The sequence below is a fragment of the Poromitra crassiceps genome (genome assembly GCF_964638095.1).
Source record: "Poromitra crassiceps genome assembly, chromosome: 17".
Classification (NCBI taxonomy): domain Eukaryota; kingdom Metazoa; phylum Chordata; class Actinopteri; order Beryciformes; family Melamphaidae; genus Poromitra; species Poromitra crassiceps.
This window is the reverse complement of record NC_139635.1, coordinates 28,358,763-28,375,985: the sequence shown is the minus strand read 5'-3', so window position 1 is coordinate 28,375,985 and position 17,223 is coordinate 28,358,763. Positions and strand designations below refer to the sequence as shown.

Sequence of the window (17,223 nt, the reverse complement as noted above, 5' to 3'; positions counted from 1 at the left end):
CGCCCTACTCCCCCCTCACCTCCCCAGAGAGCGGCAGCGCCCCCGTCATCAGCTGCCGGGTGTGTCAGAGCCTGATCTCCGTGGAGGGCAAGATCCACCAGCACGTGGTCAAGTGCGGGGTCTGCAATGAAGCTACGGTAGGAGGAAGGAACCTGAAGGAATCTGTCAATGCACCCACTTGTGTTCAGGATCTGTATTTCGAGTTTGCAGAGTTGTGCCATGTTTATTGAATACCCTATGCGAAGAACAGCGGGAGGAGTGCCATGTTTGTTGAATACCCTATGCTGAGAACAATGCGTGACGTCAACTCCGCAAGCTCCACACCCGGTTGCAACACCCGCTTATACAAACAGGCGTGCAGTATCTTCTAGAAGGTGCCTATGTATTAGTCATTTTGCCACTGCCAGTACCTGCTCTACTTTGCTCTACACGGCTCTGCTTTTGATAGTACCTGTTGGTTTTCCACCGCAAAAAATACCCCCCAATGTGCCCACCCCCACAACTGGTCGCCATAACGAGGCTGCATGAAACTCAGGGTCATGGTTATAACTCCGGTTTTATAACAAGCCTTGTGGAATAAAACGGCCTTGCTGTGAGACTGTGTATTATGTGTTGTAAATATAGTCACAGCCTCATGGAACTTTGAACTGGTTATGAATACTGATGGCTCTATAATATTACCTACATCAGCAAATGAGGCCATCAGCGAGAAGATGAGCTTTTTCTACATAGTTGTTCTAAATGCCTGTGTGCAGCTGAAAACGGCTGTCTGTCGAGGCTGAGCAAGGAGACCAATTTGATTTCAGAAGAGGCTAAAGGCAGCAAGACAAAAGACAGGAGAGTTTGTGAAATCCTACACGCTAGTGGGTGAGCTAACCTGGTAGCTACCATTAGCATATGTGTGCAAGAAGACAATTCTCTTTGACCAATCAGTAGTCTGCAGTGTTTCACGTTTGCACGTTTTGGTATCGCCTCAGCTCACTTGGAACCTCGACAGAGCTGGTACTAGAAAAATGAGTGCCTCAGTCTGCTCGCCTTAGCCCGGTACGTGCCCAGTGGAAAAACCAAAAAAAAAAGTAGGTAGAGCAGGTGCACCAGTACATTATACACCTGCACATTCATTTGAAGACAATGGTATACTAATCACTGTAAGTAAATGAGACCATTGTGAAGAAAACCAGCAGCCCGTGTCACTTCCTACACTGTACATTTACACTGCGCAGCACCACCGGGTTGCATTTAGCAGCAAATCTGATGGATTGCTTTGTGGCACAAAACAGGAAGAGGGTGCTGTTGTCTCAGTGATAACGGAGCTAAAGCTGGGAAGACTTTCTGTTAATGGAAGATAGTGGAAGGAGTGACGGCGTCGGCTGACAGGAAAAACCACTTGCAACATGTTCAGCCTCATCTGGAAAGTGAAGGAAACACACACGCGTCACACACACACACACACACACACACACACACACACACACACACACACACAGACTGACTGACACCAGGGAGGGGGGAGGGGGGTGCAGCATCATCCTCTTTTGTGATGGGGAGCAAGAGGGTTTCTGGGAAATGTGGGCTTAATTTTGAGGGAACATTAGCACTAAGACACCACCGGCATGAGATCGAGCCTATCAGTCTCATTTGTTATTAATGTTATGTTTATGTTGCAATTATACCACTACAGTATCACCATTAATTTCACAGTGATATACATTTAAAAGTGCTCCATGCAGCATCTTTAACACGAGAATGTAAATGATCAAACAATAACAAACAAATACAGATGCACAGCTGCACTTTGACTTTATCCCACCTCTGATCAGTTGAACACATGATCAGATGATTATATTAGATCAGAAGAAGCTTTCGTCATCCCCTCCCTGTGAGCTAATTGGCCCATTGCAACACTACAGAAATAGGACCTAGATGAGAATAAAGACAGTTGGAGCACGTAATGTGTCAACAACCCAATATACTGAAAGTAACACACAGTTAAATAAAGATGCACAAATAAATGGATACGTCGTCATCAGGGACAGATTCACAGATTGAAGCGGTTCTGCACGTTCGCATCGTGTGCTATTCAAATTGGTGTACAGATGGGCGAATTAATAACGCACAAATGTGTCCAGATGTACAAACGTGCATTGTAAGCTATTTACAGATGGCGCGAACATACCGCCTGTCGGGTGAAAACCTCACGCCTGTATGGGTGATTTTCACGTCTCAAAGCTGCATTCAGCGATGTTTTGTGTTAAAATAAGTGTTAATTGGCTCTATATTCTGACAGTAATCACTGAAATAGAGTTCATGCAGGATGTAGTTAAGCGCGCCTCAGCCTCTACAGCCCAGCAGGCTGGTCTGGTGCTCTGGTGCTGGACACTACTGTGTCTTCGTCAGAGTTGATGAAGACACAGTAGTGTCGAAACGTTAGTTAAATAAAAACTTCATTATACACACTTGATCTGTGTGCTCCAGTACCTTTTGGATTACATCCAATCATCTACACTGAAATGGAGTGTTTGGTCAGTGACTTGAAACCCGCAACCCCCCTCTGTCCTCTATCTCTCTCCTGTAGTCCTGCATGCAGGGCGGACGTATCTCCGCAACCGTAACTCGTAGAGACTCGGGGATGGCGGCGATGGTGAAAAAATACATTAGTCCTTTAAAGGCGTCGCGATCTAACCTTGCGTTTCCCAGAAAACATCAACATTTCTCTGATTGGATAGTGGGAGTGTTTATCCCCTCAGAGAATTGTTGACATTTTCTGGGAAACGGAAGGTCGGATCGCGATGCCTAAAGGACTATAGGTATTTTTTCACCCCGAATCCAACGCCGCCATCCGTGAGTCATATGAGCCATACGGTTGCAGAGATACATGCGCCCTGCCTGCAGGACTACAGGAGAGAGATAGAGGACAGCGGGGGGTTGGGGGTTCCAAGTCACTGACCAAACACTCTTATTTCAGTGATTGCTGTCAGAATATAGAGCCATTTAACACTTATTTTAACATGAAAACATCGCTGAATGCAGCCTTAATGTGAATTGATGGATTTCATGCTGGTCTGTGGGGTTGAGAAAATTCTACAACCTTTGGGTTTATGAAAATGTCTCAAAAACCACTTGGATGAACACAAAAATGCTTGGTCATCAAGCTGAACCTAATGGCTGCTTTTCTTAGATGCTGAAAAGTGGACATTTTGGACATACAAGGTTTTAACACAGACAACAGCTATGTACAGAAATATATCCACACATGCAGATGAAGCGTGTTGTCAGCCTTGTAAAATATACCGATGGGGTAATATTGATGAGCTTATTATATGTTGTGTTTCATTATGCAGACATACAGGGTCAGGTCCAAGAGATGTGCGTGCCGTGGACGCAAAGCAGACCTGCTGGCTGACAACTCTTTTATAATCTATGTCGAGGGGTTCTCAGCGGGGCGTGTGGGCACCCCAAGGAGTCCTTGCAGGGGGTTCGAGAGGGCCAATAGCAAAAATGATGAATAGCCTGACGTTGAACTCGACAACTTTGCACGTTGGCAGCTCCAAAATGGCAGAGGGCCGTTTGAAAGATGTGAACTTCAATAGCCATAAATCATGCAACACGTTGTCAGTAGTGCACTGCTCACTGCACAGAGCAGAGCAGAGCACACAGCTGTTTACCAGCCCCGGCGGTCTGCAAGGTTTTATATCAAAGCAAAGCAAAGAGACGAGTGAGGGGGGGGGGAAAGATCTTACGTCGTCGGTGAGTCCAGCCTTCTCTGGACAGAGCTGCGCCGCACCACTGTGAGGCCTTTTGGATCTTTTCTGCTCGATTCATCATTTTCCGCAGGCCAGTGACCGTGACAGCCGGACTTAATTTGAATAAATGGGGTGACTCTGCAGGGTTTCCACTTAGGGGTAATGGATGGCTCTTCTCTCTGTCGCAGGCCCCACTGTGTGATTTAGCCCTATGAGAAAGGTGCATTTTTTTGACGTTAACGTTTTTTGCCCAGCGCAGCTTTTTCCTGCGACGGCAGTTTAATTCACTAGAAACGACTCCCAATTAGAGGAGAGGAGAATGACGTCAAACCGTTCACTCGCCCGCCGCCATTATCTCCCCGCCTACAGACCAGTAGACCATTAAGACCCTTCAATAATAAATCAAGCAAAATCCTCAAATAGGAGACGCAGTCCTATCGAACGAGGTCTGTGCGACCTAATGTGCATCTATATGGGGGTCCGTCACATGCAGACATTTCAGAATAACCATGTATATTGCAATTATGATACAATATTACAGTTATAAGCAGTGCTGGAAAAATATTTCTCAGCAGGAGGGGCCTCTGCTTGCCCCCGTTTCCTCCTCAGTGTGCTTTTGGCTGTGCGGAGTGAGCGTCTGTTGTGTGTATGAGTTCAAATCTCAGTTTACACATTCAAATTCCACATCAGGCATCTAATTATGTCCGTTAACTCATCTGAACTGCAACAAACCCCTCCCGTCCCGTCAGGCGGCGAGCGCTGCCAACCCCGGGTCGCCGTGCCATACTGCCGGCCTTTGGCCCGGTGCCCTGTGACTGCAGCACCGGCGCCGCGTCCCAATAGCTCTCCCTCCCTCGCGTCTAGTATTGCTTAATGCCCATCCAGAGTAATTGGCTTGTTATCTACTCCACCTCTAATATACTGTTCTGTTCTCTGCCTATCTGCCCCTCCCTACACGTCTTCTAATATACTGTTCTGTTCTCTTCTCTCTTCTTCTCTGCTTCTCTCTGCCTGTCTGCCCCTCCCTCCCTCCCGCGTGCCTCTGTCTCCCTCTGCAGCCCATTAAGAATGCTCCAGCGGGGAAGAAGTACGTCCGCTGCCCCTGCAACTGTCTGCTCATCTGCAAAGTCACTTCCCAGAGGATCGCCTGTCCCCGGCCATACTGGTGAGAGTGTGTGTGTCCGTGTGTGTGTGTGTGTGTGTGTGTGCGCGCGTGCGTGTGCGCGCGTGCGTGTGCATGCGTGTGTGCGCGCGCGCGTGTGTGTGTGTGCGTGTGTGTGTGTGTGTGCGTGTGAGAAAGGAGTGAAGCGGAAACGAGGTGCAATGGGAGCAGGCGGTCCCTCAATTAAGGCGCTGCCCTGAGCACAGTTTACATGCAGCTCTCAGGGAAGCGCATGAGGAAATAACTGGCTCATTAAATGTGCTTTATGCCTGTCTGTATCTGGGGCTTATGTTGGTATTACTGTATGTTTGCCGTGCGAATGTTATTTTAGGCCCTGTTTCAGGAAGGCAGTGAGAGCTGTGCACACAGGTGTGATGAAATGTTGCCAAAAAGAAAATGTGACAATCTGCAACTTGGAGCTAAAATAAATAAAGTAGTTTGCGAGGTCCGACAGCATTTATTTACTATAATTATGTCTCTAATTATGTGTAATCAAATGCACTCTCTGCAGATCCACTCGCACAGTTTGAACATCAGATGGCAGAATTGGCACTCAAGCCAATTAGAACGCTTGTGGTTGAGGCGGCTGTGTGACGCACGGTGAAAACACTCAAAGGTCAAAGTAAACTGGAAGATGTTCCGTCGAGTTCTGACTCGGTTCTGTGGCGATGTTTTGCTTTTCCCCCCCGTGCATAAGGAAAACGGTGACAAGGATGCTGAAAGTGTAAAGACAGTTTGGCAAAGTTTCAGTTGTCTCCGTCTCACCGTCTGTCGTGAAAATAGTTCAAGCGAAAAACCACAGAACTCTTTAAGCGCTTACAGCGCTTTCGCAGGTCAAGGAGAGCACAATGCGTTGGGATTTTGATGGTAATAAAACACGTTAAGGCCGTTGTCAGTCGCTGAAACTGCAGGGCTTTGGCAACTCATCTGAACAGCACGCTCATGTAGCCTAGCATAATTGGTAAGAAAGAGAAGATCCCTTGTTTATGCTGAAGGCATCAAATGTACGAGAGTGGCATTTTTAGCAGCGTCTCTTTTTGGGGACATTTCCCACTACTATGTAAACATGTATTGTTTGAAAGTGCTCATCACAAAATCGCTCGTCGCCAAGATCTGAAGCCCAACTCCTCTTTCAAACAGCCGATGCCTGCGCTCACGCTCAGACCACCACTTCTCATGCACGTCATAAATTAACGCTGAAGGCTCATTGTGGCTTCCATGCTTTATTGTTTCACCAATGTTGTGATGAATTAACTGGGTGAGAACAATGCGCTTTTCACACTAAATGAAATGTCTACGTGCACACGAAAAACCTTCACTGAAAAATATTCCTTCCTTTACCCTATAACCAGAGCATTTGTTTAGAAGTTTTTTTTTGCACATTTAATACCTCAGGAAAAAACAAGGAATCTTGTTCAGTACAAAATGTCCACACCTTTCCATACCGCCAAAGGAGTCAACTACATCAGGCACGGACAAAAAGTAGACGGGTAGGTTGATTTGTGTGTGTCTGTGTGTGTGTGTGTCTTCCCAGTAAGAGGATAATCAACCTGGGTCCAGTCCACCCCGGTCCGGCCAGTCCCGATCCCCAGCCCGCCGGGGCCCGGGTCTGCTGCGGACACTGCAGCAACACCTTCCTGGTACCAGACTCAACTTCTCTGTTCAACTCTCTGCTTAAAAAAACACAAATGTCTGCCAACAATTCTCCAACTTCCTGTTACGCCTAAAGACATGGTTCTTCTTCAGGGCCAGCTCTAGTCATATTGGTGCCCTAGGCGACATTTGATTTGCCCCCGCTTTTAACAAAGTGTGGAGGTAAGGATGGTGAAAGAGAGAGAGAGAGAGGGGGGGGGGGAGGGTAGAGGATGGCAGAGGAAGAGAAGAGTAGAGGTGTAGATACTGGTATATCAGGCATTTTACCACAAAATTTGAGTCAACCTCGGACTAATTGCAAGAGAACCAAACTCAATGGAGTTTGTCTCCTCAATATGTTCTATATGAGAGAGAAAAAGTCTTAAGTAATCCAATGCGGGGAACGTTTTAAAAATCACCTCCATATGATCCTACCAAACGGGTGAATATGGTAAACATTTGAATTAATAGCTATCACCACGAAGCTTGAATGAATGAAGTTTTCTGAAATTGTGCAAATGAGGCGCTACTTTGCATATATTTCCAGAACAGAAATCTGAACATTGGATAAAGCCAGGTTCAAAATTAATTCATTTCATTTCATTTTGTTGACCTATTAAGAGTCAAAGTTTTTTTTTTTACAGAGGGAATTTTGGATATCTCTCTACATCACTCCATAAATACTTTCAACAGTCTTAAAATATAAAGAAATACATTTTTGTCATGTTTATTGGAATGATATGTTATATAAATCAGGCTATGAATGATATATGAACAAACCCCCTTGATTCAACCTTTTCAAAACATTCCCCTCATAAGACCTTTTTCTCTCTCACATGTAACACACTGAGGACACAAAATCCATTGAGTTTGGTTTTATTGCAATTAGTGAGAGGTTGACCCACATTCTTACTGGACGATGGTAGAGATCGATGCTATAGGTCGTTGCCAGGCCGCCCCCCTACCTGCTGAAAAGACAGGCTGGCTGAATGAAAGCACAACTCTTTGCCTTTGGGTGGTGTGTGGCAGTGATCCATTTTGTCGCAGATCTAGTGATAATGTTTTCTCTGTTTCCCATACAGAGTGTTTCTATCTGAACAAGGGAGATGTAGATATACCGCGTATGCTACTCTCAAGGTTTACAAATTCATCACAGCCCAACGTTAGGATGAGAATAAATGTTTACACCCTGAGAGAACACTCGATTTTTCTTCTTCGTGTTTTTTGGCTGCCGTCCCGCTGTTGGTTTGAGGTGGGCTGTTTGTTTGTGTTTGAGTTCTTACTATAAATCTATCTGAACAAGGGCTTCTGTAATGGAGAAAGACATTTGAGTATCTTCAAGTCGGGTGTAATACCTGATACGGAGTCCAAACATCAGCCCGTGTCAGTGCAGATTCCCATTGCATTCAGGCTTATGGTATGAGCAGATACAGTAATAAGCAAGATGTGATGTTCCTCATTCAAAACAAAGATCCAGTGAAGGGATTTCAACTCGGTCAGGAAAAGTTTCATTTGAGGTTGATTGCGAAACACAATGAGCGTCATTTTCTTTTTCAGTTTTTTGATGCTTAGATGATACAAAGCTTATTATTTCTATTTTTGGCCAATGTTGGAGCTTCAGCAACTGCCACCCGGCACCAATGTGAGGCACAGATTTTGGCTAGTCTGGCAAGCAGCTGGCTGGCTATAATTGTCACCTGACTACGGTATGCATACTGTCAACCAATCAGAGCACTCATCTGTTTGATTCTGTTGACAACCAGACGGAGACTTTTTCAAAGGGCAATTTTGCAAAATGCTGATAGTTGTAAATAATTTTGGTAACTTTAACAGTTCCGTTGCTTGAACCTCTGTCATGATTGATGAATTGACAAATACTGTATGTTAGTTATTGTCTGAATGTGTTTCTCTTTGTCATTTCAGTGGACAGAGTTCACAGACCGGACACTGGCCAGGTGCCCACACTGCAGGAAAGTGTAAGTAGCCAAAAGCACGGACACACTACCCGACGGTCCAAGTCGTCGGATCGCTGTTCTGTTCAGATAACACAACTTGCTGTATTGTAATTTGTCAGTCTTGTAGTCGTTTTGGTTTTCACAATATATGACAGGCGATCGATCACCCATTACAAAATATGTATGTCAACAGGAGAATCCCAGACTCACACCGGCTTTAGTCTTTCACCACACACTCGCACAACATATATCGCACAACATATATCGACCATTCTACAGAATTGGTTCAAAGTCAGTTTACAGCTATTTCAAATATTATGTTGGGTTTCAATAGATAATAGAATGATCTTGGTAAACATCTAAGATTTGGATACTTAAATGCTTTTAAAATTAGTTTTTTGGTTGTGGGACAGCAGTTTGTTTGCACCAAAACCGGCAAGCTCCAAAAACTGTCGCAGAGGGTATTGTCGCGTAATGTGAACTTAGCTTTAGACGTTTAGCTGACGCTTGTACTGAGAGAAACTTGCATAGAGTGAGCAGGTTGTAGGTTCAGGGTCTCGCTCAAGGACATGATATATAGTGGGTTTTGCTGGGAATCAAACCTGTGACCTCCTGGTTTTCGTGACAGTCTCTCTAACCCATTGGTTCTCAAAGTGGGGTCCGGGGACCCCCAGGGGTCCTTGAGGGGGTTCAAGGGGGTTCAAGGGGGTCCCCATCAAAAGGGGAAATAATTTATTTTCACAATAATTCCATCCATAAGTAACATAATGACAGAATGTATGACTATATTTGGTCATGGGTTTCATACACTTTTTGTAATAAAACAACAGCAACAAATATTATGCATAATCTTATCAAATGGGGGTCTGTGGTCTAATTTGTGTCAGTTTAGGGGTCCTTGGCGTGAAAAAGTTTGAGAACAACTGCTCTAACCAGTGTTGTTGTACCCCACAACTGCTGTTTCCACATCAGCCTCAGTATGAGTGTTTACATGTGTTTAGTAACATCATGAGGTTTGTGATCCCTGAGATTTGGTCATGCATATTTTGTGCATCTGGGTTTTCTTTGAACTATGCTGCAAACCACATTCCTCTATCATTAGCTCCTTTGCTAAATGAATACATCAGATAAGCTTCTTAACTCTGCGAGTGCAGTTTGTGGGACTTTTGTGGGACTTTACTCGGCTACTGTTACACAAACGCTTTGTTTTTGGGACAGAATTTAGTCTTTGCTTGGTTGGACAGATCATGATTTCAGTAAAGGTCCCCAGGTATTAAATGGGCTAAAGAAACACAGGAGGATCATATCATATCATTGCGTCACAGAGTGGTATGATGTTATAAATTATAATCATATCCTCACACACACAAACACAAACAAACAAACGTATAATACAGTTGTATAATACCTATTGCATTTCCTAATAGGGCTTGGTGGCGATATGGCTGAAATCAATATCACGATATTCATCAGGTTATCACACACACTATGGATCACATATGGAAAATCGCATTAATATAATCAAATGTAATGTTCATCTCATTGAACCAAATGGTATTAGGGTGTGATGTCAAACAAAACCAACATTTTCAAATAATATTGCTATTACTGAGTTTTTAAGTAAACTTTGCTTCTCATTATCAATTTAGACAATTTAAATTAATTAAATTATCTTCATATCATCACGATATGAGATTCCACTGAAAGACGATAATATCGAATTATCGCCCAGCCCTATTTCCTAATAAGGTTCATTTTTTCACTCTTCCCCTCCGTTTGTCCTGCAGCTCCTCCATTGGTCAGAGGTATCCCCGGAGGCGGAGCTTGTGGTGTTTTCTACTGTGCTTGCTATTCAGCATCTCCACCGCCGGGCTGATGGTGAGTGGACACCATCATCCACCATACTGTCACCCAGATGAATAGAGGTTATGAACGGCTGCAAGGCAGATGCTAGCATCTTAGAGGACGAGGTTATGAACGGCTGCAAGGCAGATGCTAGCATCTTAGAGGACGAGGTTATGAACGGCTGTGAGGCAGACGCTAGCATCTTAGAGGACGAGGTTATGAACGGCTGTGAGGCAGACACTAGCATCTTAGAGGACGAGGTTATTAACTGCTGTGAGGCAGACGCTAGCATCTTAGAGGACGAGGTTATGAACGGCTGTGAGGCAGACACTAGCATCTTAGAGGACGAGGTTATTAACTGCTGTGAGGCAGACGCTAGCATCTTAGAGGATGAGGTTATGAACGGCTGCAAGGCAGATGCTAGCATCTTAGAGGACGAGGTTATGAACGGCTGTGAGGCAGATGCTAGCATCTTAGAGGACGAGGTTATGAACGGCTGTGAGGCAGACGCTAGCATCTTAGTGGACGAGGTTATTAACTGCTGTGAGGCAGACACTAGCATCTTAGAGGACGAGGTTATTAACTGCTGTGAGGCAGACGCTAGCATCTTAGAGGACGAGGTTATGAACGGCTGTGAGGCAGACGCTAGCATCTTAGAGGACGAGGTTATGAACGGCTGTGAGGCAGACGCTAGCATCTTAGAGGACGAGGTTATGAACGGCTGCGAGGCAGATGCTAGCATCTTAGAGGACGAGGTTATGAACGGCTACGAGGCAGACGCTAGCATCTTAGAGGACGAGGTTATGAACGGCTACGAGGCAGACGCTAGCATCTTAGAGGACGAGGTTATGAACAGCTACGAGGCAGACGCTAGCATCTTAGAGGACGAGGTTATGAACGGCTACGAGGCAGACGCTAGCATCTTAGAGGACGAGGTTATGAACGGCTACGAGGCAGACGCTAGCATCTTAGAGGATGAGGTTATGAACGGCTACGAGGCAGACGCTAGCATCTTAGAGGACGAGGTTATGAACGGCTGCGAGGCAGACGCTAGCATCTTAGAGGACGAGGTTATGAACGGCTACGAGGCAGACGCTAGCGTCTTAGAGGACGAGATTATGAACGGCTACGAGGCAGACGCTAGCGTCTTAGTGGACGAGGTTATGAACGGCTACGAGGCAGACGCTAGCATCTTAGTGGACGAGGTTATGAACGGCTACGAGGCAGACGCTAGCATCTTAGAGGACGAGGTTATGAACGGCTACGAGGCAGACGCTAGCATCTTAGTGGACGAGGTTATGAACGGCTACGAGGCAGACGCTAGCATCTTAGTGGACGGGAGGGCGACAGATAAGAAGGGATGGTGAAACTGTTGCCTCCTCATTTCTGATCTTGTCCTCCCCCCTCCTTTCTGCGATCGCACAGAAAACATTTGCTCCCTTTTCTCCAAGCGATAAGGTTCCCGTGGCTGCTTTTCTTCGCACTCCTGCCGCGGGCGCCTTGCAGCTGCTCTGACAGGCCGCCATGTGTCAGTCAGATATAGTACAAAAAACAAGCTAGTTTAACTGTAAAGCGGTGTTCACACCGAGATATTTATTTTTCGCTCTGTCGCTCAAGTCAACCCTTTGGAATCACTCTGTCGCTCTGTTTAAATCGCTCATCAACAGGCACACGAAATGACGGACATGTGGGGGATATAACGTTATGCAATGTCATGCTGTTTGTCCACTACGAGCCACCGTCATTGTTTACAAGCTAAGCCTATCAGCGTGCTCCTAATGCGAGCTGCATACCGGTAGTACAGACTTCACTTCATGTCAGCTGTCAGCCTGTCAATCAGCTGTCAATGCGGTTTGTTGCAACACAATAAACCAGCGGTTTGTTCCAAGCCAGAGTGATCCTTGACTCGCTCTCACACGGCAGCCAATCAGCGTTGAACAGCGAGCGACTGATGCCAGCGTATTTTCGCTCGAGTTGGAATATTTCATCTTGAGCGACGAGCGTATTTTCTCCCCATCGCTCTGTCTCTGCCGCTCGGACGCCCAGCGATTATTCTCCCAGGCGAATATACGCTCAATCGCTCGTTTGCATTGACTTTGTATGTAAACTCGACGCCAGCAACAAACTTTAATAGGTCGGTGTGAACGCAGCTTAAGAAGTGTTCAGGTTGTACTGGAGAACAGATCACTTCCTGTTGGTTTTGAGTTTTCTCTATTTGCCTAATTTCTTATTTCCCCCTCGCTGTTCCTTGTGGGCACAAGCTTAACACTGGCTCACAATGCATTTACATTTACATTGTAGGTGTTAAGTGTTAAGCCAGTGTTCTTATTTAAAGCATCTTGTAGGGAGTTCAGCAATAGAATAAGCTTCAAATTATGACATCAGCAAGATTATAGGCAATGAGTAGTAAGTGAAAGCAGTGCGAGGATCCAAAGAATACACAACGGCACGCCTGGTCTTCACACACACACACACACACACACACACACAGACACGCGCGTGTACACACACACACACACACACACACACACACACACACACCTTTTGTGCCTCAACATAAAACACAACACTAACAATGACCAAACACACGACAATAACCGAACATATAACAATAACCGAACAGTCACTGCAGTGTGTGAACAGCAGAGGGTGCAAAATGACCAGGTCGTGTAAATGACAGATCAGATAATAAAAACACATTGAACACAACAACACATACAAGCCCTGACAACATGGAGTACTTTTAAGATGATCGAGTGCTTTTCCATATATAAGCTGCAGACGTTGGATGTTTATACGCAGTGCTGGTTTAGTGGCGTTGTATTTCATTAACTTATGAAAACATGAAAGCTGTTCTTAATGAAGCAAAAAGTCTATGAGTCGCTAGGCGTTTCAACAGTCGAGGGGTGTCGTGCATACATTCGCATCAGTACATTTGCTAGGCAACTGCCCAACTGTGTTAGAAGGACAATTAAGAAAAAGAGGAACGCAGTGATTTTCAAATGTGTACTTAGGCAGATTTCATCATCGTAACTGCTGTAACTTTCTGGAGTCACGGTGTGTCACTCGCCATAAGCTTACTGAGAAGTGCCGGGGGAAATGTTTGGTCCTAAGAGCTATCAAAACTTCATATATCATTAACAGGAGTAGTGAAGGGCGGGGGGGAACTCATTTGAGGCTGTTTGGAGTGGACTTCATTTCTAGTAAGCACATTTGAGTGTTTTTTTTGTTCAGTATGAACTGATTAGATTACAGCTAGGGGGCAGCACTGTCTCCCACCTCCAGCTCTCTTTGACTGCTTTCTGATGAGACTGTTCTCCTGGCTACAGCGGCTACAACAGTAATGAGGGTTTCCAACTTTCAATCATGGAAGTTGGAAACCCTCATTGCCGTTTTGCTTGCACCTGTGTTCACCCTGCCTTTTCGACACAAAATGGCAGCTGTGAAAAAGGCCTATGAAGTGAAACAATATGGTGGAAGTGTAGGCATGGCAGACCACACACGCCTAATAATACACAAGAGCTTATCTAGCTCCAGCCTTTTGTATTTGAAAAGCCTGGCTGTGAACGTGCTTGGTTTATCGTAGATACCATTAATCTTCTGTATAACCCAGGGCGATTATATCATAAAGTACATCTCTGGGAGGCGAAAAGAAGAACACCACTCATTACAAGAATTCATGTTAAGCCCCAGACACACCAGGCCAATGCCAATCGCTCTGATTGGCTGGTCAGCCGGTTAAACGAATCAGTGCACGAGAAGAGAGAGCCCGTAAAAAAGCGTTCTACTCATTTTTCAACCTCATCTCATCTGATCATTCCAAAACACGAATATTTTCACGACGATGTGGCCTTCAGGAGCCCCTTGAGCTTATTTTCCCGCCTAGGCCTCTTTATTTCTTCTTCCACGAGCAAAAGACCAAGTGCAACACCAGCCAGCGCCATTTGCAACTTTTTATCAGACATATTCTCCATTAGAACATACAGTATATTATCTCTATATTATGAAACTGTCGAAGTCGTGAGCGAGAGTGATGTCAAAATGGTAGGCAAACGCTGTTTTGTTTTCATGTAAGCATCAAAATAATGGTTTGTATATCCGCAGCAGATCCACAGTCCAAGGTCGCACACAGGCACAGAACGTACTGTACATGCTAGTTGACCCATCAGCTGTAGTCTTTGCGGTGTGTGTTCAAGTGCAACTTTGTGGCCTGGACACACGGTGGAGGTATGTGGTTGATATTTTGAACATGAATAATAAGTCTCTCCCCAAAATCTGGCATCAGTGAGTTTGGACAATCTTTGATTGATTTTGATCTTTGTTTTTATACCCATATTTAGTTGATTCTATCAGTGTCGTGAGTTCTGAACCAGAAAATCATATTCCCATGTGTAGAAAAGGCCCTCTCATACCAACTGATGATGATACCATACACATTGGGAAATCTCCGAGCCGGTTTCGAACCAGCGACCTAAGGATCTGATGTCATGGACTGTACCGATGTCATCTGTGATGTCACTCAACTGTGATGTCATTGGTGATGCCATAAGTGATGTCACTTGAGCAGTTGTGATGTGATTAGCGATGTCATATAAATCCTTGACCAACACACGCAGCGCGCTGTTATGAGACTGTTAGGCACCGTGTGTTGTTGTTAGACTGTTAAGTACCAGATCGCCTGTGTGGTTCTGATCGATCACCTGCAGCGTGGTGCAATCTAAATACTCCAGCACATAGTACGTGGAAGCTACACCTTCCTCACACCATGTTTCCAGAATTGAGCAGCTCCACACTTTATACCTGATGGCATAACCATTTCCACTCATATCTCTCACTCACTTCATGTATTGAACGTGTTGCTTTGGAGTGGGAGAATTCATCACCACTGGATCAGTCTGTTGCAGTTGGATTGATCCTTCCGATGCATTGACCATATCATTTATATAAATAAACTAAACCAAATGTTATTTTAGCCCGTGAAGGTTGGCATGACCCCCAGGATCCTCACGTGAAATTCTGCACAGTTTGCAGCAGCGTAAATGCATTATTGTATACAATAAATGCACACACAACATGAATGCAGGTGTGACTGCGGAGTTAGCACTCTAGCTTTTTGTTGCTGTTCGTCTTGTGAAATATTGATTTGCAGGGAGGGCAGTGTGCTGAATCAATTTAACCTGAGTTGACTTGTGATCATTAACAATAACCACATAATGTGCTCATAATGTGCTTACAATGCCTTTTTTTAAAGGCCCAGTGAGCAACATTTCAAGCCCAAAAAAGCGGAGACCAAGGCATTCTTTCTGTAGATTCAAAATAGCTTTATTGATATTATAGTGTGGTTCTGTTGAAAAGAACTCTGAGGCGTTTCAGCCACATGCCTTCATCAGGGAGTGATGACCATATGACCCTCAATGATGATTAGTAGGGGGTCATTTGAATCTACTGATAATGTACCACCATCTGCGCTGAGTTATTTCTGAATAACAGAAAGTTGCGAGGATGATGCCGCCTCATCTGCAGAAAGAAGTCCAGTAAATTTCATGGTTAAGTCATCAACAAGTAGATGCCCCCCCGTGCACAGTGCTGTCAGCCTTTACTTCCTGGTGCAGGTGATGCCAGGGAACATCAGATGAGTGGTTGAAGAAGGCTCACACAAGAAGGCTGAATTTCTTCACTTTAATTCATCTTATTCAAACAAGTACAAAAAGGCATGCGAACAATGCGTTTGGCCTACTGGCTTCAAGGGAAAAAAATTCAGCGTTCTTGTGGTGAGTGACTCTCCTTCTCCAACCACTCATCAAATTTAAGGGTTAATTTGTAACAACGTCGGCTCATTCAGCACACCCTGTGGAAAACATTAGCTTTCAGTTACTCCATCAGAAAACACCATTTCCACACGCACTTCCAACCATAGGATCTTAGGGGACTTTTTTTTTTTGCGGCAGCAATAAAATCATTTTAAAATCAATTCAATCATTTCTAATTCAATAGAATAATTTTTAAATCAATATTTTGTTTCAAATTTTTTATTTCTTTCGTAAGTTGCCATGTAATACGCGGGATAATGTACTGTATTGTAGAGCTGCAACGATTAGTCGATTAGTCAATTAGTCAATTGTCAGAAAATTTATCGCAAACTATTTTTTATAATCGTTTAGACAAATTTTTACGGGGGAAAATACAAGAATTCTCTCGTTCCAGCTTCTTAAATGTGAATATTTTCTGATTTCTTTAGTCTTCTATGACAGTAGTATCTTTGTGTTGTGGACAAAAGAAGACATGAGGATGTCATCTTGGGCTTTAGGAATCACTGAACGCCATTTTTCGCCATTTTGTGACATTTTATAGACCAAACGGCCAATCAATTAATCAAGATTAATCCATAAGGAAAATAATCGTGAGTTGCAACCCTACTGTACAGCAAGCCGGTTATTATTGGAAATCCCTGACATGTACCCCAGCAGCGCTCCCCATTCTCCTCCTCCTCTGAAACGTCTGGTGGTGTCTCCCCCTGCAGGCCGGGACGTGGGTGAAGGCTCAGACCTACCAGGGCATCTACGCCTCCTGGGCCGCGCTGCTGCTGCTGGTTCTGCTCAGCTTGGGCCGCGCCTTCTACTGGGCCTGCATGAGGGTCAGCCAGCCCCTCCAGAACTACACATAGACCCTCCCTCCCTCGGCCTTCTGACGCGACCGCACCTTCTCCCAACCCGCCAGGCAGGAGGAAAGATGGCTTTAAAAAAAGCAAAACCACAAAAAAGAATATTTATTTCAATCCAATCCCGGAAAGTAAAACAAGTTCTCCTCCTCCTCCTCCTTCTTGCCCTTCTAGTCCAAATGTGTTTCTAAAACTGGATGGCTGCGACTGCTACATATCTATCGATGG

General features: G+C 44.8%; 1 protein-coding gene across 1 annotated transcript in view; it reads left to right on the top strand.

Annotated features, from left to right (window-relative positions):
- pip4p1a (phosphatidylinositol-4,5-bisphosphate 4-phosphatase 1a) overlaps positions 1-17,001 on the top strand; it is a gene marked incomplete at its 3' end in the record, with an annotated part of 18,276 nt that extends 1,275 nt beyond the window's left edge. The window contains exons 2-7 of the mRNA XM_083653593.1: positions 1-137; positions 4,802-4,908; positions 6,440-6,545; positions 8,461-8,513; positions 10,280-10,370; positions 16,858-17,001. The exon at positions 1-137 is cut by the window's left edge and continues 57 nt beyond it. Of these exons, the coding sequence (XP_083509719.1) occupies positions 1-137; positions 4,802-4,908; positions 6,440-6,545; positions 8,461-8,513; positions 10,280-10,370; positions 16,858-17,001 (638 nt within the window). The remainder of the gene's footprint in view (positions 138-4,801; positions 4,909-6,439; positions 6,546-8,460; positions 8,514-10,279; positions 10,371-16,857) is intronic.
- Between the last annotated feature and the right edge of the window lie 222 nt (positions 17,002-17,223).